Source organism: Kryptolebias marmoratus, linkage group LG5, assembly GCF_001649575.2.
Source record: "Kryptolebias marmoratus isolate JLee-2015 linkage group LG5, ASM164957v2, whole genome shotgun sequence".
NCBI lineage: Eukaryota > Metazoa > Chordata > Actinopteri > Cyprinodontiformes > Rivulidae > Kryptolebias > Kryptolebias marmoratus.
Window position 1 is genome coordinate 12,130,276 of NC_051434.1, and position 18,114 is coordinate 12,148,389.

Below are 18,114 nucleotides of genomic sequence, written 5' to 3' on the forward strand. Positions count from 1 at the left end.
TTTGCAAAGCTTTTCCAGAGCTACTATGTGCTCGCTATCCTCCGTTTTAGATCATCTCTCCTTGAGGTGCATTTTGGGAATTAAGACGCCCTCCTAAATATTTTGCAGAAATCGATTTTCAAAGACACAGGCTGGAGGACAAAGGAGTCCAGGAGGCTTAAAACAGACAAATAAGATGAGCCTTAAGTGTATTAGAATCCATCTTCAAGAGGTGATCATGACTTTATTAGTGAAGTTAGACAAAATTTCCTGGTTATTTTCCCTTTAAAGTCAGGTTAGCATGTCTGTAGACTTAACTCCGTCTGTGATTTGTTAGAATTAGACCCAAAGATTAACGAGACGTCCAGCAGAGGCCAAATATCCACAGACAGGTGGTAAGTAGAGCGCACGCTGCTTTCCCTGCAAGCCCCGGTCTTTTAAAATTATTTGTGTCAGTCGTTTTAGTGGCAACCAGACGAGTTTCATCTCTGCCAAAACACACAGACACAATAAAAATAAAAAAACCCTCTGCTGTTAAAGAGCAAAAAGCCAGCCCAAATTAGATCACATCAATCACGCCGCAGTGACACTTGAAGATAATGACGACGATCGTTTGTTTTGGTTCCCGCCTGAAATTCTGCCACAACTGCTCACGCTGCTGACTGTCAAACTGACGTTTCTGCATAAATGATTCAAAAACTGCCAGAAAAAAGGCACATTTAGAATGAAAACTTGGGATAATGGTGCATTATTCATGACCTCAGAAAAATAACCTTTTAACATTTCAGTTTCGTCCCCTCCAAGAGTTGTTAAAAAGACAAATAAGTCGATATTTTTATGCCGAGGCTAAAAAAAAACATAAGCATTTTGTAAAAATGAAAACTAAACTGGGCAAAGTTTAAAAGATTTAGAGCCAAATTCACTAAATTGAAAAACTATTTAGCAGCAATGATAAATATTCATGTTTAATGCAGCTTTTCTTTATTCTAACGAGTTATAAGAAGAAGAAGATATATATATATATATACACAATTACAAATTTCTGAGCCTGTTTTTGAAAAGGAGATACTGGTTAAGAAAGCGGGCGAGAAAAGTACTTTAAAGAGAGTTACATGACTCAGAGCCAACAGACGATCCACGGGTTTGCTGTTATATTGTAGAGATAAAAAAAGAGATAATTTTAGCCTTTTAGTTGACATAAAAGGCTGACGCAAATGCATAATTCAGTCATTTTTTTGTGTGTGTTACAAGCAAAGCCCCTTCTTTGGTTTTTGCTTTAAAAAGGGTCAAAAAGTATTTGTCAAGCCTTTCATATGAAATTAATTGAATGCTGTCATTAAAAATCTACTGTAGCCTCTTAGTCATCGTCTTATCCAGCCTCGCAGACTTCCTTTAAATAAATTAAGATACAATAAGATAACTTTTAGAAAGCCATAAAGGCAGAAAAAAAAACAGACAATCAGAAATAAAGAGATAACAAAAATTACTTTCCAAAATAATCTAAAAGAACTCCAAACACTAAAAGTCCTTTGTTCTTTTCTCTGATTTACTCTTCTTAATCCTTCTGTAATCTGTGTCCACATTACTGTAAACAACCACAAAAAGTGTCATTTTAGTAACATTTTGAACATACAGGCTTGACTCAATCATTTCTTTTAATTTTGTTTCCAAGGAGCCGGACTTAAAGTGGTCTTCATCAATGAATCATCTCTAATATTCATGGTGACCCTAAGTTAGGTACAGAATTTTAATTTAACTCTAATTATAAATACTCAAGTTTTTTATTATTGTATAATCAAGCAAAGCATTTAAAACTTTAGTTTATGCAAATTGTGTAGTAATAATACAAAACTATATTTCTGAATGTGTATATTCACTTATAATGGGGTAAGAACATAAGCAGTATCCAGGTGGTATTGTGTTAAAGTTCATGGTATTTTTTACTTGTTTGTCACGTATAACTCTACAAACTTTGGAGTTCTCTAAAACCTTACATGGAGCTTTATGTCTCATGAATGCACATATAAAGCATTTAAAGGAGAAACTGTCCAGAAAGTGCTCGAAAAAAAAAAGACTTTTCAAGGCAACGGGAACAACGAGGAGTTCTGCACTGGAACTCACCCGTGGATGTCCACTCCACTCCACGGACCCAGTCTTCATGTCCCTGCAGTGACATGACTTTCCGGAGCTGTGGCGGAGCAGAAATTCACAGGAGCGGTGTCGGCTCTGAAACTCACCGGGCAGAATATGCGAAGAAGCTGCTTCTGTGTGAGTAACGATCTGGGTTTACCTGTCCGTTCGCCGGCACGTACAGATGCAGCCGAGAGTCATCACCCCCGCAGGCAAGTATAGGAACTGTGGAAACACACACACACACACACACACGCACACCAGGCTGCATATCAGTATCGAAATTTCAGGACAAGAGAAGGATGACGCACAGCAACAAGCAGACAAAAGGCGTGTAAAACAGTCAGGAAATGCAACATGAGACGCTTCCGAAGCTTAATGCGTTTTGAAAATGACTTTCGGTTACAGGAGAGGAAAAATGTGTGTGTATGTGTGTGTGTGTGTGTGTGTAACTTAAAGTATGTTTATGCAGGAGCAGTTTATGCTTACCTCTGGTGCCTGGCAACAATGCTAGCGAGACATCCATCATGAAACCGCTGCCAAATGACACATTATGGAGGCACTCAGCTGTGGAACAAAAAAATAAACCCATCACATTAAAATAAACTTTCAGATGCACTACAGTAATGCTGCTACACAATTACTACGAATAATTTGTATATATTAGGCTGAATATATGGTTTTATGAGACTATTGCTAGACATAAAACCCTTATTTTAGCAATTTTTGCATTATGTTTGTGCCAAATGATGCCCCGTTTCCTTTCACTTGAGGAGGCAAAATGTCTATTTAAAACATTCAAGCACTTAATGGCACATCACATTTTTATTTGGGAATTTAACCCAAGGTTAGAAGCAGTTTGCAGAGACACACTCAGTGACTGTCAAGTAGCACTGGTGGGTTTTTTTTTTTGGTTTTTTTTGCACTGACAGGTGGACACAGAAACTTTCAGCATAAGGAACTTGTTATAGGAGACAGCTTGGAAAAAAAAAAATACATACGGATGACACCAGGGAACGCTGCTGACACTCAACTGTCAAAAGCAAATTTCTGTCAGAAAAATAAATGTGGTATTTTTAAAAACGGCTGACAAAATTATTTCCTTGTTCCACATGTAGATTTAATAAGGTTTGAAATGGGGCCGCACGATGCAGCTGCAAGATTATTGTCGAATATTAAGAAGACGATGTCATCTGTGAAAAAGTCACTTTTCCCTCGCCGCTCACTTCCTTCTGTCATCACAACACCCACGCTGTTTAGCATTTTGGCTACTATCATTTAAATCAGCTGTGGCCATTTAGAGAGGGGGGGGTCTAATACATCACTGGCATTTCTGTCTACATTTTATGATCATCCTTTGCATTACTGATGTTATGTAATTGCAAACAGCACATTTTTAACATATTGGGCACTACTAGTGTGGAATAATTTCAAATAAATCAAGCGCAAAATAATGACATTAATGACATTAATTTCAAATGTTCATAAAAACTGCTTATATTTTAAGGATTATCAAAATAATTCATTAATCGTTGTTGCAACTATAGTCAGTTAATAACATCCGCAGTCGGTTTCTCTGCCTCTGAAAGATTTAAAGCTCCTGTTCATTTATGGAATCGGTTTTTGTGTCTGATTTCAAGCAGAAGGAGCAGAAAATTTCATTTTTTTACCTCTCTTTAGTACAGGTTGTCAGGGGTGTTAAAAACAAGAAATCGTTGAACCAAAAGGCATTAACTTCCTGTATGTGTTGAGGTGATGTACAGTAGATCAGAATAAATAAAAAGGCTAAAATAAAAATGCCCCATAATGTTTACACCTATGAAAGAAAAACTCTGCACGTTCGAATTTGAGCATAAAACTGCAGTAGATACGCTGCATATTAGAGGTAGATTGAATACTCAACCGATTTTTCCACTTTATAAAAAAAAAAAAACTGCAATTAGTGCATACTTAACTGATTACCAAGCAGGAAGATGAAGATGCAGCAGCAGCTGCTACAACCAGCCCACTGTAGCTCAGTACTTAGCAAAGTTTAAGCAAGAATGCACTTTAACGTATATACCTATTTTTAAGTGGTCAAGTTTTTTTAAGTGTTGTTAAATACATGTTTATTTAAGCTAAGAAAATATGTTACATTTTGTTAAATAAAAAATACATATTATTGGAAATAGGCCATCAGCTGCCCTGATTTCTAAAAATTGGTATCAGCATTTTAATAAACAACTTTACAGGAAAAAAAGCTTTAACTTTAGTTTTGTGGCCAGTTGCAGACATGAGGCATCCCCAACCAGAAAGCTTCAGTATTTAAGCTGAGGTACTAACTCGGTCTCAGAGCCTTGAGAGGCAGGTTGCGAGGAACTGTTTTTGCATTTGAGAACATGAGCTGTGCTTCGCTGACACCCTGAGCAAATTTTAAATTACAAAAGGCACCCTGGACATGAAGTGTGCTTAAATTAGTACAAAAAGAATTCATGTTTGTTCAGATGAAAAAAAAAAAAGGTGTCAGACTACAGATTGTGACCCAGTTTGTTGCACATGAGGTTGTGTAACTGCAGCTTGCTCATGCTGAACCTGTCCATCACTGAAAGTGCCTACAATGGCCAGTGGAGCACTAGAACTGAACCGCAGAGCAATGGAAGCAGGTGGCCTGCTCTGATAAATTACATTTTCTTTTAAACGGTGTGAAGAATGCCTTGTGAGGAGACAATGCTGGAAAAACTGAGTTCTGTCAGTTATACGGATGTTAATTTAACAAACAACCTAAACATTACAGCTGAACATGAACATTTTGTTTTGAAACTGTATTCCCTGACGGCCGAGCAAATGGGTTCAAATAAATGGTTTTAGGAACTTAAAATCACTTTGAACTATTGACTTGTTCTCCAGACTGAAACTATTAGATGTGCTGGACAAACAAGTCCATCCACGAAGGGCTCATCCTACCAAGAATACCTTCAGGGGCGCCTTGACAGGAGAACTTATTCACTATTAGGAAGATGGTCATAATGTTGTGGCTGATCAGTGTATTTATAAGCAAACATGGACATGATGTGACAGAAAAAAACTGCTCTCTAATCTGCAGAGGAGCGAAGACGTGTCTGTGAAAACTCTGAGTTTGTCAACCGCGAAATAAGAAAAATTCTTGGTTTTCTGTCGCAGAAAGAAAAGTAACTTACATCTGTTGCCATAGAAACTGCTTTTTTTGTGATCCTAACTAGCAAGCTGGTGGATTTCTCCTTCAACAAACTGATTTTCTCTGTAATTCCTCTCCTCCCGCTGAGCTCGAAACAGCTCTCTGACACGTCGTCACATTTCCTCATTCAGACAGTTGATATCAAAGCACAGCTGAGAACAGATTTACATTTTTCAAGACATCAAAATTCAACAGTCTGCTGTCCTTTAGGAATCTGAGATCAGGCTGTATTCGCAGGGAGTACAAATACATGATAAATCTGTCACTAAAATATATATAAAAAAAACTAATTCCCAGCTTCAAATAATACAATATTTTGGACAATAAAACAACTGTCAGGTTGTGATTTAAATCACAGAAATGCATGTTTCACTGCATTACAATCCAGTTTAATTTACACTAAAAAAGAAATATAAGCAGAAACAAAGAGGATGAGCACAAACAACACCTGAGAATAAAAAAAACCTTCAAAATAAAAGTTTCTCAACAAAGGAGATGCTCGGTATAAAGATTGTCGTCTCAAACAGCAACTAATTTGATAAAAAAATGAATCCAGGGAAAGAATATCTGAGTGTTTTATTTGTAATATCTGAACTTATATATAATTTTTAATGGTGGAGAGCCTTTTCGTGTTATTTCTCAGATTTTTACCTTATTTATTGTGTTTCAGAAAAACAAGTGTGCACAATCAGTGTTTCAGCTCTGCTGGATTAAACCTGTTTATTGTTGATCCTGTTGCTATGGAAAACTATACCTATTAAAGCTCTGCTGGTTGTTTTTTGTTTCTTCAAAGCCCACATATGTGCAGAACTCAGCGTGAAGAAGAGCTGACCGAACTGATCTGAAACTGAAAACTCTGAACTTGGGAGAGTTTATCATGTCAGAGTTTGCTGAAGACCTCAGAACTGATCGTCTTTACGAACATCACTGTCCTTTTTAGCACCCATTAGAACAGTGTTTCACTCCAGAAACTCAATGAAATTTAAAATTTATTGTTAATTGCACATTTTAGTCATAATTGCCTTAAGATATATAAATAAAAAAACTGTCATAAATTGATGTAAAAATACTACAATAGTTAGGATTGTTTGTGTTGTCATGATGTTCTTGTTTAATTGATTTTTATTACATTTCATCCAGCCATAAAGGAGGTCACAAGTTGAAGTTGTTTAGTGGATCAGAAGCTAAAAAGTTTAGGAACCACTACGTTAAAGGACTATAATACAAGCTTGTTGTAAAAATGAATCATCTGGAAGTCTTTAATTGTTTTTAATTGAATAATTAATAATAATATGAAGCATAAACTGCAGGTTCGAGTCATTTCTAACTTGGGGCTTTAAGCCTACAAAAAGACAGGAAGGTTGCAAGAAATTTACAAGCATCACAAAATGATGTTGATTTTTTATTTTTTTTCTAAACACTTATCTATATTTTATTGAGAATCTCTGTACAGGGTTTCTTTTTCAGCCCTATGAAAGCTAAATAATCTTTGTGGGATTTGTGTGTGTCTGAAGACCTAATGTCACAAGAAAACAAACATTTTAAAAAATTGGGAGCTATTGTTTTACTTGTAACGATCAACATCACAAATCCAAATTTGTCTTCTTTTGTGGCATTTCCAACACAATAACAGCCAGAAACATCTTGAAAATACCACAGGTTAATAAATTACAGTATGATTTTGTTTCTCACCTTCTTTGTTGTCACTGCAGAGCCACAGTCTGAGCGTGGAGTCAGAGGCGGAGGAGGCGACCAGGATCTGCGAGCCCTCCGTGTAGATGGCATCTACAGCGCAGACAGGACCGCTGTGGCCCTTACACTCCACTGACCGGATGACCTGGAAACAACGCAGCACTTTTTTCATTTCATTTCATCCACAGAGCACTAAATCAAACCATATATATCCACAATACTCTACACAAAGAAAGTTTGCTAATGAAGTCAGTAACAATAACTCTTCATGAATAAACATTTGCATTAGAAGCCATCTGTGGAAAGAGGAAAATGTGGGTAAGTTTAGTCAGAAGCCGTTTCCATGGCAACATCGGTTACCTTCCCATGTTGAGCTTCCCAGAGGATGAGCTGATTGTCGGAGCCTCCTGAGACAAGATGGCACTCTGGTGCTGTGGTAACGAAAACACAGTTATTATGGTCTGGCCTACTTATTACAATAACACAGTTTAAAGTCCACACCGCACAAAATCACACTGAACTACAATCGTTGCAGTTATGTGATGGAGGTTAAGAGACACTGAGTGCTTTCTTGAATCTGAAGGTGGATAATTTTAGGGGTCTGTTGAGGAGGAAGTTCACTGGCCTTCAAAGAACCACAGCCCCGTTCACCAACCGTGTGCAAACTCTGAACGCAACCAACCTTTAGGAACTGTGAAAGGGTCTTTTTAAGACTGTTTGAAGTCACATAGTAGGATATATAACATCACTTGGACATCCACCACGTGCTAAATTAAATAAATGTAACCTTAAATGAACAACAATGCGTTGTATATGGCTGTCGTGTTATTTGTTTTAACTAAAACTGGGACAAAAGCAGTGAACAAAAAAGGAAGTCCACTCTTACTGCATTCAGTTAAATGAAAACAAAAAAAAGGTATGAAGCAGCCAGGTGCGGCTAACCAAACACATTGATTAACTGATTGTTAGTGTGAGAACCTCTATACAAGCAGCTAAATACTGACTCTTATACTGCACAATGCCTGTCTGATCTGGGTAGCAAATGTTGCAGAGACACTTAAATATCATGGCCCTATTATGACACAAATGACCAATGAATACTTGAGACAACTGCTAAAAAAAACCAGGAGTGAATGTCTCAGAAAGTTCACATCAAGGTGAGACCATGCCATGCTCAAAGAAACTGCAAAGAGCTACAACTCTACAGCACGTGTCAAACAAAGTTCCTCAGATGCCGCTCTCCTGCACGTTTTAGACGTGTTCTTGCTTTAAATGGATGACTTCTTGACATGCTGCTCAGGAGAACCTCATGATTTGGTGAGGAGGTGATTAAACCATTTGAATCAGGTGTGTTGGAGCAGAAAAACCTATAACTTCCGGAACATCAGACCCTCGAGGCCTGGAGTTTGACACCCCTGCTCTACAGGCTTCAAACAGCTTGTAAAATCCAGTACAAACAGAAACAGGCAGAGTTGAGTGTCACAAAAAAACCTCTTTACAACTAAAATGACAACACATCACAGCTCAGGTTTGTAGATTTGTACATGGAAAAAAACATACATATGTCTTGAACAAGAACTCCATAAAACCTGCTTTCATCGTTGTTGTGGCTAAAACTACAATCATGAAGTCCCGAGCAGCCAGCTGTGACAGCTTCATCCTCTGCACTCACCGTTGTCCTTTCTGTGGACCCACTGGACTGCATTCACTCTCCCCGTGTGTCCATTCAGCAGACCGACGACTCTCCTTTCCTGTATTAAAAACCGAACAGCGTTTTTACTCAACAGGTTAGAGTTTTAAAACCACAATGAGTGCACTCCAGTGAGGTTAGCCGCACCAACTAGCATGGAGCTAACAGCTAAAACGCGTAAACACGACGCGTTTCCTCACCCGTGGGTCGTACAGAGCCACTGAATTACATGTTCCGAAGGCGATGGTCCCACCACGACCCCAAGACACAACATTTGGTGTCCTGTTCGCACAACAAGCTACATGGCATGTTTCAATTGTGCACGCAGCCATGACAGCATTAAGTTGTGGAGTTACTGCAAAAGTGTCCGGTGATAAACAACACCTAAATGCCAACAGTTCCGCAGCCAAAATGCTTGAAGATAGTAGACATTTTTAACTTAAAATAAATATACATAAATTTAAAAATACATAGTATTAAATCGAAATTCCTAAGTATTTTATTTTAAATAACGACAGCATGCTCACTGTTTACTACAAGTTGCAATGCCGAGGACAGTCCAGAAGATGGAGTAAGAGACTCAGGAAATCAAATTATAAATCCTATTTTTTAGTATTTAAGGCGAAATAAACTTCAATTTCACACCACTTGACCAGGAATATCAAAAAGTAAAGTGTGGTGTATGTACAAAGGTGATACAATAAAATGACAATTCAAAATATGAATGTTTTTGCCATGCAAGAACACACTGAAACTAATCACATTTTGTGTTTTATTTGGAAAAAGATTTTGTGCAAGCTAAAGATTTGTCTCTACTTTTATCAGAATATTTTTACAGCAACATTTTCTCACAGTTATCTATGTTTAAAACATGAAAACAATCTGTTTTAACTTGGGCCTGTCATCAAAACAAGTCTTTAAATTTCTGGGGAATCTAAATCAACCATTTCTTAGCAACATAAAGTATGAAATTAGATTAAATACTAGAATCCATTGGGATTGATGACACATGGCATGTTGCATTATGTTGAAATTACTCCATCCTCAATCAAGCTCTGATACACACACTCCCATGTCAGACTCTGTAATTCCCTTGCCAGGATTTGATAGAGGGTGACACGGTGGCAGCTGAGCTTGCTGCCAGACAAGCAGACTTGCAGGCTTGCTTGTTATAAATAGACAAAATAATTTTTAGAAACGGCGATAATAAATAATAATAAGATACTTGGGGCTTTTGAATTTTAAAGGTTGATGTCATGCGAGACATGTCTGACCTCCCTGACAAGAGTCAAAGGTTCAGCGGATCCTTGAGTTTTATCAGAAACAACTGAGTAGCGCAGACAAACAGGGACAGAGCCAAATCATTTGAGAAGGAGAAGTGGATGGAAGGCGGGTGGCAGAGCCTTTTTTTGGCTTGCTTTTGCCCATGTGTATACATCCGTGACAAAGACAAAACAGACACACTGTCACCAACGCTTGAGCAGAAAATAGGTTCTGTTTGCCTCTCCGCTGTCCCTCTTTCTAAACAAGATTTAGACAGATTTGGCAGGGTGAGACGACCTCGCCGCGGTGGATCTCCATGCATCCATGTGGCCCTTATCTCAGGAGTGGCAGCAAAGGAATAGCTGGGGCACAACCAGACAGCTGCTTCGGTGGAGTGTCTCTATTATTTTTGCACCACTTGGACTATACATTCATCACCCACCATGTGGAGAAATTTCTGCAGCTGCTTATGTAATGTGGGATTAATTTCATCAAATATAACAAGTCACCGCAGAAGGGATGAGGTTTAGTCTGGAAAAAGTTTAAATTTTGGCAGTTCTTGGGCAAAAGGAGAGTTTTAGTTCTTTTATGAGGTTTTGCAAATATAACCAAGGTGATGTTGGTTCTTTATCGCCTACAGCAAAAGGAGAAAGAGCAATACTGATTTTGCTCTTGTGTGTGTGTTTTCTGTGATGTCAGCAAACCATCAAACAAATCCCCTGGACAAATTTTTATGAACCTCTCAGAAAATAATCATTCAGTATACCTCCACAACTGATTAACTTTTGCAGTCAACCCCATTCAAGACGGCTGCCACAGCTAAGCAACATTATAAAACACAAAAATGGCTAAAACTCAGTCAAACTTACAAAAATTGAGCCACAATTTGCTGTGGTAGTAGCCAAGAGTCATCCCTAATGTATACTCCAAATGCTAACTGATTGTGAAATATCTGTTTTAAAGCTTTTCCATTAACTATTGGAATCAATTCTGTATCTCATGAATTGCTGAACACATTTTTATAAAGTAATTAGTAATCAATGGGTGTACATCTACAACTGATTCACTTTTAAAGTCAATCCAATTCAAGATGGCCACCACAGCTAACTGATATGAGAAACCACAAAAATAGCTGTAATTCAGTCAAATTTACAGCTATTGTACTAAAATGTGGTTTCGTAGTTGCTTATTGTCATTCACAAAAGATGCCCCAAGCACTTCAAATTATGCAACATCTTTGCTTAAAATGTTGCCATTACTTGTTGGCGTCAACATCTATTAGCATGAACCACTGGTTGGATTTGAATGAAACTCTCAGAAAGTAATTACTGAGTGCACATCTACAACTGATTAACATTTGGAGTCACCCCAATTCACGATGGATGCCACAGCTCATCAACCTGAGCAAAAGCATAAATAGCTTTAACTCAGTCGATTTTTGCAGATATTGATCTCAAATTTAATGTTGCAGTAGCTGAGAATCTTGACCTCGACTCTGAGAAGCACTGCCTTTCATATAGTTAAGATAAGAATTTTAATTTCACTGTTGGAGACATGAATATTTTACACCAGCAGAAAGTTAAATGCTTTAGAACTTGCACTTGACTACTACTCTCGTTTATTCTGCTGTCATTTGTTGCCACCATGTGCTTAATATCCCAGTGGGACCAAGGATCACTAGTCTTTTTAAGAAACTGAATAATAGTGTCAGAGAATCCCTATAATTAACTTCATACTTCAAGACTTAATGATGATGAGGAACCCATCTGTTTGTTATTTTTAGAAATTCTTAGAGTTTTACCATTGTCTGCATTCAGTGCCGTTTTCTCATGCATTTAGCAATAAAGACACTTTTATATCTGTTAGAGACTGTGCATAATGAGTACAATCTCATACTTTTTTTACACCTTTAACATCCCAAAGAAGAGAAAACATCTTCTTTTTCTGCATCAGGTGACTGCTTATACTTTGTATTTATTCAGAATAACGAGCTGGAATAAAGTGATTTATGAGGATGCATGCATGCAGGCATGTAAATAGAACTAATGAGGATTTTTTTTTTTTGTCGTCTTCACACGTCGGCTGTTAGCTCATGCTGAGGCAGCTGTCATAAAAATGAAACCTGGATGATAATGAGTTTATCTGAGATGTCCACGATTATATAAGAACAGAAATGCAGACGCAGAAAAGCTGAGGTTTCTGTGCAGAGTGTCTGCATTGCACTTTGCAGCTGCCTCCTTTGTTCACGTGCAGTTTAATTAGATTTGTTCCTGCCGGTGCCTCCTTGACAAGAGGACAGCTTAAACAGAACAGGCAGATGACCCGCTCCTCATCAGCACAGCTCCTTTAGTTTCTCTTTTGACATGAATACATTTAGATGTTTGTTTTTACCTAGTTTCTAAATTCGCCTTACCTGTTATTTGCAAACAAAGTGGTGTCATTTTTTTTCTCAGACTCCCGTGTTAACGACCTGTATTATACTTACACAATACAATTGTGAGTTTTTGACACAAAATATGCAAAAATCAATTTTGAGGTGAGGTTTAAAAATTAATTCACTACAAAATAAAATCTAATGCAAAACAAAATGCCTAAAATACAATTGTGAGGTTTTGACATAAAATATAAAAAGATCAAACATGTTGTTAATCCTTTAATTTTTTGCTGCCTGTCTGCAGTCTGGTCGCAAAGGTAACGGGTCCAGGAGGGACACTCTCCAGCTCCTACTGGGGGATCCCAAGGAGTTCCCAGGCCTTGGGATCCAGCACAGTCTGGGTCTGCCCCGGGGTCTCTTCCAACAGGGATGTGACTGGAAAAGTTCCAGAGGGTGGTGCCCAGGAGTCATCCTACTCAGATGCCTGAACCACCTCAGCTGCCTCCTTTCGATGAGAAGGAGCGGCGGCTTTACTTCAAGCACCCCCAAGATGACAGAGTTCCTCACCTTATCTCTAATTTTAAGCCCGGCCATCCTGTGACGGAAGTTCATTTCAGCCGCTTGTATCCGGGATCTCGTTCTTTCGGTCATGATCCAAACCTCCTGACCCTAGCTGAGGGTTGGAACAAAGGCAGACCAATCAAGAGTTTCCTCTTTCGGCTCAGCTCTCTCTTCACCACAACAGACCGGAGCAACAACCTCATTACCTCAGACGAGGCCCCCCCATCTGTTGAACCATCTCCTTCTCCAACTTCCCAGCACTCATAAATAAGACTCCCACATACTTGAATTTTCAGCTTGAGATCTGGAGAGAGCACCCCCATGGCCTTAAATACGGAGAAGCAATTAAGTTGTGATGTTCAAAAATAAAACAAAATACGAAAATGGTAAGATCTTGACCTACAGCTTACTGAGTTTACTTGTGTTATGAGGTTTAAAAGCACACCAAAATAAAGTAAAATAAACAAATAATATCCCTTTTTATTAGGGATCAGTGAGTAAAGAAAAGTATTGCATAATGTCAGCCAGGACAACCTCAGTATGAACTCCTCTTCTTCACAGAGGCCTTTTCTGATCACCGTATTGTGTTAAAAGGATAAGTTGAGCTGCTGGTCTCAAGATAGGACACCACACTCTTACACTTTCATTCTGAGTGGTACTTCTTCCACCAAATAGCAGGTTTCAGTTTAAGGCTTCCCCAACAACCAGTGCAGTGGCGTGAATAATCTCATTGAAACAATAAGATTGTAAAAAAGCAGTTTTGCGAAACGAGCACAATTTTATATGAACAGTTTTCCTGCGCTGTAAATGGTCTGCATGCCTTTTTAGCCCAAATATCAATCTGCTTTATCCAGCAGGGAAGTCTGACTGAGTGCACTCATCTAACATCTTCCAGCATGAAAAATGGCCGTCTCCTTAGGCTCGGCAGATCCTGTCCCTGGAGCGGTACAAGACCCAGAGAGGAAGAGAAGTCAGCACTTCCACAGCCCAGAAAGAGAGCAGCTGTTAGCTACACAGCCGCACCATGCATAAGCATCTGTTATTTAATGAGCAATACCCTTGGACTGTGTGGATGGGAATACTCAAACACACTCGCTGCTTGTGTGGAGTTGGGAGGCAAATATTCTGAATGCAACGTGCTTAGAAAAGATTACAGACAGAGGAGCAAATATTGAATCTCGCAGAACAAATGAGACACTCTTTAGAAAGACAAGCCTGTACAACCGTGTGTATCCGAGGCTGTAGAAGCGATTTGTCAAGTTGTTAACCGAACTATTTTCTGCAGCCGTGGCACAGGATGATTATACTTCTTATCTTGTTTTTCTTATCAAGCTTATCTGCTCTGACTAGAACGATCCACGCCAGCACAAGTTAATCCAGCGCAGTTCAAGTAGCCCGAGTTAGGTTTGTTATCGTCTTATTGTTTGGGAGAGAACATGGAGATAACAGAAAACACGCCCAGCTTCATCTCGCTGCTCGTAGTGGAGCCATTCATCAAAGTGGAACCTTGTCCACTTAACAGCTTGCATGCCTTTATAATGATGCACTACAACTGTGTAGTGTGTGTGTGTGTGTGTGTGTGTGCACGTCTTTGTGTAAATGGAATGAAACCAGTGTAAGCAGGGAGGGTTAAACTATAGCATAGTTGTTGGGTTTAAGTAAATACTGGTAGAGTCTGAGACTGTCAGACAGCTTTGACACACACACACACAGAGAGGGAGAAACACGGTGACTGTGACTGTGCCCACTGCTGACAGAGTTTGAGCTGATGATAGAGCAGGCAGCTAAAGCCGTCACTAATACAAACCATACTCATTGCCATCTGCTGCATTTGTAATATGTAATCTTACTCACAACTTGTCATCCGATGACTGCACTTGAGAAGTTAGAAATCATTTCTGGAGCCACGTGAAGAAGCAGAAAATTTTAAACAGTTTAGTTAGATTCAAACAAACATTTTTTTCTCCCCTTTTTTTACATTTTCAGGTGAGAAATTCCAAACTTTTCCAGCAGCAAACATTCAGAGTCTTTTGTTGACTTTAAGCCATTTTTGACATCTAAACGGCTGTATTACTGCTTACAGAGTAGTTTTGTTAATTGTGCGCTTCAAACATCTTAAAAACCATCAACTGTGTGCAGTGGACGGACAGCAGACGTTCGTTTGGCTCGTGGATGAAAACTTTTGTCTCTTTCTCCATACTCCATATTCTACAACTGAGGAGGAACTAACTATTGATCGCTATTAGACAAAAAAATCCCCTCAAAACTGACTGGACTATCCCTTTATTAACGTTTTCAAGTCATTTTAAAATACAAAATTACACTCATTTTGTAAAAATATGTTTTGACTTAGAGTAAAACGGGGAAAAAAAGCTTTATTTTCTTTAGAGCTTGGCTAAATTGCAACTTCAAACATGCACTCTGTGTTCAGCATATAGTAAATGATCTCCAGATTTCTACAGAGCTACAGTTGTCCAAAGAATTGCTAACATATGGAGCGTCTGTGGGCTGAACTGCAAACTTTATTGTTAGTTGGCAACCTATTTTATAACACGAGGCATGGCCAACTTTTGTTCCTTAAATTAGCTCGGCTACAGTCCTTTTCAAAGTGTATTTTGCTTGTTTGTAGGACTACAATTGATAATATGAAGTGTGTTATAAACATACAGTAGCCTATTATTATTAATATTAACTTCGGCACATGTAAAGGTGTGTGAGGGTGCATGTGTCCGTTGGTTCTCGGTCAGTAACCAAAAAACAAAGACGTTAAAGACTAAAACCTGAAACTTTAAGAGTGTTGTGGTGGAAGGACAGAAATTGGACAACATGACCGTCTTTTAAATGCAACCAGTCAATGTAGGCTATATTTTTTTATAAAATGCAATCAATTTTCATACTTCGTTTTCCTTTTTGATCCATATCTGGAAAATTCCAAAAGTAATACCCTAAACAGTTCTAAACGGTGTAAAAATTCTGACTAAAGTGACAAAAAAAGTTAAATGAGAAGCAAATTGCCTAAAGAAAAGTGTTGGTGCTTGTTTTTAATTGTGTCAGCTGACAGTGAACTTTTTATCTGGGCATTTTCAAAACACCTTCAGTTGTTCTTATCTTGACATGCTTATCGTTGGTGTAGTTTGGAGAACTCGGATGACGAACTGATGAGAGATTTGGGGCATTCATGCTGTTCTGCAGTTGTGTAAATAATACATCTCTTGGGAGATTTTCTTTAATACCTTTGAGCAGGCGAGCATTCAACTTTTTTTACAAACAACGAAAGGGGCTCTGAATAGGTGACATACATTTGACATTTCACTGCCTTTTGTATTACTGAAATTAATAACAAATGAACAGCCCCATAAATAATTAAGTACATCACACAAGCCAATAAAAATAAAAACTTTGGAGTTTCAGAATAAGTTAGGTCATTAAAACTGATGTAGACAGATGATAATGTTTTTGTGTATCTTCCCGTTAACAAAATATCTCATAAACCACGAGACGATTTTAATAAACTCAGAAAGCAATCAATGGAAATACAAGTGATTAACTTTTGGAGTCAACCCAATTCAAGAAGGTATCCACAACCAAGGTACTTTAGAAAACACAAAAATGGCTATACCTCGTTCAATTTGTAGGATTTTGACCTAAAACTTGTTGTGGTAGTAGCTGAGACTGCTCTCCAACACATACTCTGAGCGCTAACAGGTCGCATAAGGTCTTTGTTGAAAACTTTGTCATTAATTATTCGCAGTCAGCGCTGTTTGTTAGCGTCTTGAACCACTGAACAAACTTTAACGACACTTCCAGGAAATAATCAGTGGATGTATCTCTATAAGTGATTAACTTTTGGAGCCAATACCTTAAAACAACACAAAAATGAAATGATTTTACAGACCCTGTGCTAAAACTTGGTGTGGTAGTAGCTGACAGTCATTCACAACAGGTAGTCCAAGCGCTTCTTTATTTAAAGCCTCAGCTGCTGGCGTCAAACCTGTTAGCACAATATCTCATGAACCATTGAACGGATTTTAATGAAACTCTCAGAGAGTCATCAATGAACTGAATAATGAACGCACAACTACAGCAGATCAGTTAATGAAGTCAACTCAGTTAATGATGGACGCCACAGTGACATCTGATTTCTATTATGCAACACAGAAAAGGGCGATATAGATGAGTCAGTTTTACAGATTTGACGTGGTAGTAGCTGAGAGTCATTCCCAACACATACTCGTGTCATCTCTGGCACTGAAAGGAAGGCGAGGTCTTTAATTTGACTTTAACGTCACATCCAGTGGGCTCGATTCGGTTCTGACTTTTGTTATGTAACATGCGCGAGGACGGGATTTGAACAGTGTGTGTGTGTGTGTGTGTGCGTGTGCGTGCTGCAGCCCGCTCCCTGCAGTAGTTGAGTAAACTACGCGGACATTAGCGGGCGCAGCGGCACAGGCGCCGAGCCGGGAGAGGGTCCGAAAGCAGCGCGCTGCGTAACCGAACACCGGGGCTCGGTGAACCGAACCGAGCCGGCCAGGCGACACGACCCGGACGTGCAGGTCGCACCAGTTTGCAGCTGGGAAACGGCAGAGGAAAAGGAGGGGGGGTTAAAAAAAAAAAAGAAAAAGAAGGTGGCGGTGGTGGGGGACAAAAGCCTCTCGGTGAACTCACAGCGCCGTCTGCGTGCGTCGTGATTTTCTGCCCAGGAGAGCGCCAGCGGGGTCGGGTCTGGGAGGTGTGTGTGTGTGTGTCTGTGTGTGTGTGAGGGGGGGCACAAGGACAGAAAAGCTCGGCGGGAATGGCTTCATCTCCGTGCGGCAGCACCAACTTTGATTCCGGGCTGGAAATCAAAACTCGCTCGGTGGAGCAGACGCTTGTTCCTTTAGTTTCGCAGGTGAGTGTCACACAGCGCTCTTTTTTTAATTTTCCTTTTCCTCCACAAAACCGTTTTGAACTTTCACCACCTAACTTCTCCTCCACGGGTGTGCTGTGCTCGACTCGCGAGTGTTTACCTGTTTCCGCTGTTTTTGACGTCGGGAATAACTTCTTCCCATAACAGGCAGAAGCGCGCATTGGTTTTAGTTTGTTTGTTGTTTTCTTGTTTTGAAAAGAGGTAAGATGGAGAAGTGGTGACCAACCCTTTCAAAACACCATAAAGGGATTATAACCATGAACAGGCCCTTTTTTTTTAGTTTTTTTTTTCTTTTTTTTGGAGAATTATTTACAAACCTTTATGGG

General features: G+C 39.1%; 2 protein-coding genes across 3 annotated transcripts in view; one reads left to right on the forward strand and one right to left on the reverse strand.

The window, feature by feature from the left end:
• elp2 (elongator acetyltransferase complex subunit 2) overlaps positions 1 to 9,048 on the reverse strand; it is a 33,260-nt gene extending 24,212 nt beyond the window's left edge. The window contains exons 1-7 of the mRNA XM_017419861.3: positions 8,885 to 9,048; positions 8,667 to 8,745; positions 7,355 to 7,425; positions 6,995 to 7,139; positions 2,599 to 2,676; positions 2,270 to 2,334; positions 2,101 to 2,167 (exon numbers count right to left, since the gene is read on the reverse strand). Coding sequence (XP_017275350.1) covers positions 2,101 to 2,167; positions 2,270 to 2,334; positions 2,599 to 2,676; positions 6,995 to 7,139; positions 7,355 to 7,425; positions 8,667 to 8,745; positions 8,885 to 9,016 — 637 coding nt within the window. The 5' untranslated portion in view covers positions 9,017 to 9,048. The remainder of the gene's footprint in view (positions 1 to 2,100; positions 2,168 to 2,269; positions 2,335 to 2,598; positions 2,677 to 6,994; positions 7,140 to 7,354; positions 7,426 to 8,666; positions 8,746 to 8,884) is intronic.
• An 8,178-nt stretch (positions 9,049 to 17,226) lies between these two features.
• The window catches only part of ctnnal1 (catenin (cadherin-associated protein), alpha-like 1), a 52,240-nt gene continuing 51,352 nt past the window's right edge, over positions 17,227 to 18,114 (forward strand). Inside the window, exon 1 of one of the 2 annotated variants that reach the window (XM_037975693.1) lies at positions 17,227 to 17,770. In XM_037975693.1, coding sequence (XP_037831621.1) covers positions 17,675 to 17,770 — 96 coding nt within the window. In that variant the 5' untranslated portion in view covers positions 17,227 to 17,674. The remainder of the gene's footprint in view (positions 17,771 to 18,114) is intronic. The other variant, XM_017423893.3, reaches the window with a different exon arrangement.